At 46.2% G+C, this 7,500-nt stretch overlaps 2 protein-coding genes across 3 annotated transcripts in view; one reads left to right on the top strand and one right to left on the bottom strand.

Moving 5' to 3' along the window:
- The first annotated feature begins 126 nt into the window (after positions 1-126).
- On the top strand, positions 127-5,854 carry bco1l (beta-carotene oxygenase 1, like). Of its 2 annotated transcripts, XM_010751504.3 has the most exons (11): positions 127-722; positions 893-1,021; positions 1,105-1,234; positions 1,310-1,457; positions 1,567-1,714; positions 2,058-2,278; positions 2,416-2,682; positions 2,769-2,874; positions 2,959-3,047; positions 3,252-3,363; positions 3,460-5,854. In XM_010751504.3, exons 1-11 carry the CDS (start codon positions 659-661, stop codon positions 3,609-3,611), a joined length of 1,566 nt encoding a protein of 521 aa, XP_010749806.2. In that variant the 5' UTR covers positions 127-658; the 3' UTR covers positions 3,612-5,854. The 2 variants fall into 2 exon arrangements, with proteins under 2 accessions (XP_010749806.2, XP_019110538.1); XM_019254993.2 differs by having other exon boundaries at positions 2,959-3,363.
- Positions 5,398-7,500, bottom strand: part of eif5b (eukaryotic translation initiation factor 5B) — a 9,846-nt gene continuing 7,743 nt past the window's right edge. The window contains exons 25-26 of the mRNA XM_019254991.2: positions 7,334-7,495; positions 5,398-6,105 (exon numbers count right to left, since the gene is read on the bottom strand). Of these exons, the coding sequence (XP_019110536.2) occupies positions 5,998-6,105; positions 7,334-7,495 (270 nt within the window). The 3' untranslated portion in view covers positions 5,398-5,997. The remainder of the gene's footprint in view (positions 6,106-7,333; positions 7,496-7,500) is intronic.

Raw genomic sequence — 7,500 nt, 5'->3', positions numbered from 1 at the left:
GCGGGACGTTGATTTAGGAACTTCTTTATCCGTGAAGCTGCTCGACCTCTGAGAACGAGTCGTGATGTAATGATCTTACAGAGCTGTTCTCACTTTTGATTGGCTCTAACTGTGTTTTGGATCCAGCTGATCCAGATTCATGAAGTCAGGCTTTAATTTGACTTTTCATGTTATAGAAATATAGATTTAACTCTACAGTTAAAGTGCAGGGTGTTCACTGATTAGCTTTAAGTGATAATGTGAGTGGATGTCACAACGTGCTGTCTGTTATCACCTGTCACAGGTAATCAGTCGTTTTATGATCAGTCCAAGGACTCGTCCAGCAGCACTTTTCAAATTAAAAGTACTCACAGGTATTTGAAGTAAAACACGGCGTCCGACTGGATACAAACACAGTCACTTAGAAGAATGCTGTAATTGAATTCAAATCAAATGAGTTCCAATAAGAGTGAAAATTACAGTACGAGTACGGTGCTGAACTCTGAAGCAGCCTGACCACCATGCCAGCTTTTATTGTGAAAAGCTGTGCAGAGTCCACAGCAGGCAGAGTGCTTACATAAGCACAAAGTTTACTTCATCACGTGGAAGAGGACGAAGGCTGCATAAAACCGGCTGCTGTCACAGCCTGACAGACGAGGCTGGAGGGCAGCACAGGAACATGCAGACCATCTTTGCAAAGAACGGAGAGGAGACTGTGGAGCCGGTGGAAGCTCAAGTCAAAGGTGAGTTTGACTGTTTTAAAGAACGTCATCAGTCAGCTGGACATTTATCAGAACTATTAACTGTCAGATAAACTAATGTAAATGTAATTACCCCTGAGTGTCCTTCAGTCTTTTAGCATCATGAAGAAGTCGTAAATGACATAAATGACTGTGTGACCTTTGACCTGCAGGGTCCATCCCGTCCTGGCTGCAGGGCACTCTGCTGAGGAACGGACCCGGCCTTTTCTCTGTGGGCGACACCGAGTACAACCACTGGTTTGACGGCATGTCGCTTATCCACAGCTTCACCTTCGAGAAGGGTGAGATGGAGTCAAGTAAGAGCAGCGTTATCTCGCCGTGTACAAGCTGCTATTCACTGAGACGAGCTGTGCTGTTGTTTCAGGCCAGGTGACCTACAGAAGCAAGTTTCTGAAGAGCGAAACCTACAAAAGGAACATCAAGGCCGACAGGCTTGTCGTCACCGAGTTTGGAACCATGATCTACCCGGATCCCTGCAAAAACATCTTCTCCAGGTAGAGATGATCCAGGATGATCCTCCATGCATGTGTTAGTCCATCCAGGTGACGTTCATCTCAAACTGTCTCTAGGGTATTCACGCACCTCTGCAACATCATCCCTGACTTCACCGACAACAATCTGATCAACATCATTCGCTATGGTCAGGACTACTACGCCTCCTCTGAGATCAACTACATCAACCAGATCGATCCTGCTACCCTAGAAACCGTTGGCAGGGTAAGTTTGTGTCGCCGCCTCCTGTAAGCTGCTAAAGATTCACTGTGTCGGCACAAACTTCCTCAGACATGTCAGATGCTCACTGTGCAACCATTCTGCCAAATTCCAGCTAAACTACAGGAACCATATCGCTCTGAACTTGGCGACAGCTCACCCGCACTACGACAGCGAGGGCAACACCTACAACATGGGCACTGCCATCATGAGCTTTGGAGGCCCCAAATTTGTCATCTTCAAAGTCCCAGCTGACGCTTCAGGTACGAGGGCCACAGTTTGAAAATCCAGAACATTCAGTGCTGATGTTATGTCAGAGATCTTCAAACAGGACACGTGGCTTCCTTTGCTCAGGTTAAAGAATATACGATGCATGAGAAGATGCAGTAATATTTCAATGTTGAGATTTCTAGAAATACAAGCTGGAGAAATGAGCATGCCAACATTTGGTAAAGTTTTCATCTCTCGACCATGTCGACCAGTCCAATCCAGTTGTTGAGATATGTTAGCCAGCATGGCTGTAAGCAATGATTTCTTTCTTATAAGATCAAAACTATGATGAAAGTAATCAAAGTAATATTTACAGTATGATGTCGTTTGTTTCAGATCCAGACAACAAGAAGCCGGCGTTGAGGAAATGTCAGCAGATCTGTTCCATCCCGTTCCGCTCCGCTCTGTACCCGAGTTACTACCACAGCTTCGGCATGACGGAGAACTACATCGTGTTCGTGGAGCAGCCCTACAAACTGGACATGGTCAAACTGGCCACCGCCTACTTCAGAGGCATCAGCTGGGGAAAGTGTCTCCGATTCGACAAGGATGACATCGTAAGTCCTCAATCACCTTCAATTAAGACAATTAGAATCAATCAGACCAAACCACACCTGGTCTGTGTGTCATGTCGTCACCTGGCAGAAAAACAAAAAGCATCTTTCTTTGGTAACTTTTCTGTTTTCTTTCTCAGACTCTGTTTCACGTTATCAACAGGAAGACAGGAAAGGAAGTGTCCACACGTTTCTATGGTGACGCCCTGGTGGTCTTCCATCACATTAACGCGTACGAGGAAGACGACCACGTGGTGTTCGACCTCATCAGCTACAAGGACGGCAGCATGTACGACATGTTCTACATCGAGAACATGAGGCAGGACACCGACAAGTTCATCCAGTACAACAAAAGTTTCGGCTCGTCGCTCTGCCAGAGGTTCGTCCTGCCGCTCAACGTCCACAGGGTACAGTTCAGACTACAGCACAGCCCAGAGCACTTTCTCTGCATCATCTGTCACCATGTATGAACAGTTCCTGATGCTTTCACCAGGAAACTCCCAGAGGATCCAATCTGGTGACTCTGACCAACACCACGGCCCAGGCAGTGATGCAGGAAGACGGCTCCGTGTACTGCAAGCCGGACGATCTGTTTGAAGGTTCATCATCATCATCATTCTGATTATTACACTGTCAGTCTGATTCACACCGTCCCCAAACTAACACGTCTGATCCCTCCTCAGCTCTGGAGCTGCCGTGCATCAACTACAAATTCAACGCAAGAAAGTACAGATACTTCTACGGCTCCAAGGTGGAGTGGTCTCCTCACAAGGTCAAACATCTCAGCCATCCACAACATCTTCAAATGTACGACTGCGCTGAGTCAACTGAATCGGTCCACCACTTTGGTCCAAAAATACTTGACGGCTTGTCACGAAACAGCCATGGTGTCGTGGGAAAACCGAACAGACCAAAGTGGCGGCCTGATCAACCGACACCTGATCTCTGCTTGAATTCTCTGTCTTCCATCCAACAGATCGCCAAGTTTGACCTCGTCACAAGGAAACACGTCGAGTGGTCCGAGGAGAACTGCTTCCCTTCAGAGCCGGTGTTTGTTGCATCTCCGGGAGCTGTGGAGGAAGACGACGGTGAGGCTTCACTGATGTTCGACATTAAAACGTCAAGCTTGAACGGATCGTTCATCCCGGTTCTGGTTCTGACTGACTGTATTCTTCTTCTCCTAGGAGTGATTTTATCGTCCATCATCTCACCAGAAGCAAACATCTCTCCGTTCATGCTCGTCCTCGATGCCAAAACCTTCAAGGAGATCGCTCGAGCAAACATCCCCACATCCGTCCACATGGACCTTCACGGACACTTCATCCCTGCCGTGTGACTGTGAACCATCCAGCTGGATTCATGGACTCAGCTTAGTTCATGTACCAGCTCCTAAATCTGAGTCCGACTCACAATTTACTCCAGAAAATACGATGACACGAAGAAGTTTGATTAGATTTGTAAGAGAGAGTAACAACAGAGAGCGAGCGCCGGCCTCCATGAAGCTGTCATTAATCAGAGAAATAAAACCACCTGATTGTTTCACAGCGGGTAGTCAGCAGGTATAGACACGCCCACAGAAACACCTCAGCTCCTCCCACCTCCGGTCGGCGGTTTCCTGTCTGAATACGTCTTAGCGCTGCGTGTAAACTCTGGAGTCACTCTTTACATTGTTGAACTCAAACTGTTGGATTTTTGTGCCGTTGTGCCAAAAAATGAACTCAAAGCACTTTACCAGACTATTTAATGTTCAAAATGTGCATGTACATAAAGACACAGTGAGTCCATCATCGCTTCCACAGCGCCACCGTCAGGACAGAGTTCTGCACAGTGATATAAAGAATGAAACATTAAACATGACGCCTCGCCTGGTTTCTTCTCACTGATACAGGTCACACCCTTACCAACAGTGAAAACATGTTTTCAGAACTAAAGACCTCCAGCTGTGATTCACATGTTCAGGTATTCTGGTGATTTTTGAGGAGAACACTGATCCAGTCCACGAGAATCTGGATGTGTACGTCTTGTGTTTTGTGTCGATCGTTTGTGACAGAATAAAACTAAAGTTTAAGTTTCATTTGACGTTTTTAATAAAACTTTAAAGACACTTTGATACTTTTCAGATTCAGCTCAGACGCTCATCAGCTGAAACCAACGTCACATCAGACCTGCTCGCTTTTAGAGAATACACTTTAACTCTGGTTTAAAATTTGCATTGCAAATATTCAACATCAGGGAGGAGTCTGAACAAACCGCTCTCTACCAGTCCGGATCAAACGGGTCTAAACTGGAACTGGTTTAGTTTTTTGTGGCTGGCTGTCCCGATCCAGATCCAGAGAGGAATTCTGGGTAAAAACCTGACTGTAGTGGCTGTTTTAACCTTTGCATGTTTGGAAAACGCCTCATGGGGCGGAGGAGCTTTCTTCATGGATAGCAGAGCTCGTTAGTGTCTTTCAGCTGGCTGTCAGAGGGTCCTTAAACGCACCATCGGGGAGAGTTTTCAAACCAGTCTCTGCTCTCAACTGCATCACCATGACGACGACATGAAACGGGTACGCTTCTTTAAATGCTGTCAGGTGATGAAGTTTCATGATTTTAATGAAGCTCAAATCAAGACAGAAGAAAAAGCAAACGCTCCTCAGGTCAAACTGTCATGAAATCCTCCATCGCAGTAATTTAACCGACTAGAAGTAAACTCGTTAATGTGAATGCAAAATTCAGAAAAACCGAATATTACTGAACAGCAGGAGTTTCATGATGTTCACTGAATATAATGTTTGAAAGTTTCCTTTGGCACCGTGTTCAAACCTTTCTGTGGAAGTTAATGTTCATTTCAAACTCCATGTTTGAAGAGAAGCCTGAACTTCACAATAAATCAAACTTTAGGTTTAAAATCAAATGATTGTTGATTTTCATCAGTTTTAATTTGACAGAAAAGTTCAGTTTGCACCTTTATTTTGAAGTTCCGGCTGCAGCTCTGTAACCTGCATGTCACGTTAATGTCGTTAGAATTAGAAGATGAACTTTTCCAACATGAAATGAAAGCGGAGTTTAAATTTCGCATGGCCGCCCGTTGATTCTGCTTCTGCAGATGTGAACAGGACTGAACTGAAAACTCTGCAGGGTTCATCAGAATCATGGGAATTTATTACATCAGCAGTTGCAGCAAAAACAGTTTAAAATCTTCCTCCGTCATCAAACTCCGCCCTCCGACGTGCCGACAGAGTCTGTAAGTCATTGAAGTCGGCGCCGCCGCTGCTTCGAGGATTTTGGTGTTTAGTGAAAAGAAAAACGTTTTCCTCCTCCAGCCTCTCGGTGCTGGTCAATACAATCCCATAATGCACCTGGTTTTGGCTGAGTACCATCTGTGCTGACCCGTCGGCCTCGTTAAGCTCGTTAGGGGCGGAGCCTGGGACACGAAGCAGCAGCCACAAATCAGAGCAGAGAAGAAGAAAAAAAAAAGTAACACAACGTTGATGCTGAAGAACAGGCACGTTGGAATACTGAGTGTGTGTGTGTGTGTGTGTGTGTGTGTGGTCTATCACTGTTTACAACAGTGGAAAAAACTGTTGGTTTCTCACAGAAAAACACTTTCACGGCTTTTTTTTTTCCTTTTCTTTTTTGTCCGTCGTCATCTTCGCCTCCTCGTCTGAGGGAGGAAGTGTGTGTGTTAATCTGTGTGTGTGAGTGTGTGTGAGTGTGTGTGAGTGTGTGTTTCAGGTCCCTCAGATGATCTCGAAGGTCTTCTTCAGCTCCATGATCAGCTGCCAGTCAGTCTTCTGCATCTCGTCTCTGAACCAGTTCTTCAGAGCGTCGATGGATGCCCGCGTGATCTGAAACACACAGAGCGATGTCACTACGGCACAACCAACCACAACCAACCACAACCAACTACAACCAACCACAACCCAACCACAACCAACTACAAACCAACCACAACCCACTACAACCCAACCACAAACCAACCATAACCAACCACAAACCAACCACAACCAACCACAACCAACCACAACCCAACCACAACCAACTACAACCAACCACAAACAACCACAACCCAACCACAACCAACCACAACCAACTACAACCCAACCACAACCAACTACAACCAACCACAAACAACCACAACCAACCACAACCAAACTACAACCAACCACAAACAACCACAACCCAACCACAACCCAACTACAACCAACCACAACCCAACCACAACCCAACTACAACCAACCACAAACAACCACAACCCAACCACAACCACAACCAACTACAACCAACCACAAACAACCACAACCAACCACAACCCAACCACAACCAACCACAACCAACCACAACCCAACCACAACCAACTACAACCAACCACAAACAACCACAACCAACCACAACCAAACTACAACCAACCACAAACAACCACAACCCAACCACAACCCAACTACAACCAACCACAACCCAACCACAACCCAACTACAACCAACCACAAACAACCACAACCCAACCACAACCAACCACAACCAACTACAACCCAACCACAACCAACTACAACCAACCACAAACAACCACAACCAACCACAACCAAACTACAACCAACCACAAACAACCACAACCCAACCACAACCCAACTACAACCAACCACAACCCAACCACAACCCAACTACAACCAACCACAAACAACCACAACCCAACCACAACCACAACCAACTACAACCAACCACAAACAACCACAACCAACCACAACCCAACCACAACCAACTACAAACCAACCACAAACAACCACAACCCAACCACAACCAACTACAACCAACCACAAACAACCACAACCAACTACAACCCAACCACAACCCAACCACAACCAACTACAAACCAACCACAACCCAACCACAACCAACTACAAACCAACCACAACCAAATACAAACCAACCACAAACTCATTCAGTTCACTCCAACAACAACCGATGTCCATCAGCAGACATGCAGTCTTACGTAAATGACGTCTTACACGACTATTTAAGTAACGTTTGGCGTCCGAAGCGTTTAAACCCCTCCCCTCCTGAGTGGGCGTGCCCTCACCTTGCTGACGAGGAGGTCAGTGGCTTCAAAATGGCGGCCGTACATCTTGGGCGACTCTCCGGGAATGGGCTCGATCTTGATGCAGATCTCCTGACCCTTCTTGGCACAGTCGACGGACTTGTGATTAACCTCGATGCTGGTGACCACGCCGATGTCCACAAACTGAA

Source organism: Larimichthys crocea, chromosome XIX, assembly GCF_000972845.2.
Source record: "Larimichthys crocea isolate SSNF chromosome XIX, L_crocea_2.0, whole genome shotgun sequence".
In the NCBI taxonomy this organism is placed as follows: Eukaryota; Metazoa; Chordata; class Actinopteri; family Sciaenidae; genus Larimichthys; species Larimichthys crocea.
This window is presented reverse-complemented; position numbering and strand designations above follow the sequence as displayed.

What these genes read in the sequence shown, in the direction of transcription:
- bco1l (XM_019254993.2), top strand. Translation starts at nt 659, where the DNA reads ATGCAGACCATCTTTGCAAAGAACGGAGAGGAGACTGTGGAGCCGGTG. An exon ending in CAGCTTCACCTTCGAGAAGG is followed by an intron (nt 1,022 to 1,104) that starts GTGAGATGGAGT and finishes CTGTTGTTTCAG; the next exon opens with GCCAGGTGACCTACAGAAGC. An exon ending in TGCCGCTCAACGTCCACAGG is followed by an intron (nt 2,683 to 2,768) that starts GTACAGTTCAGA and finishes TGCTTTCACCAG; the next exon opens with GAAACTCCCAGAGGATCCAA.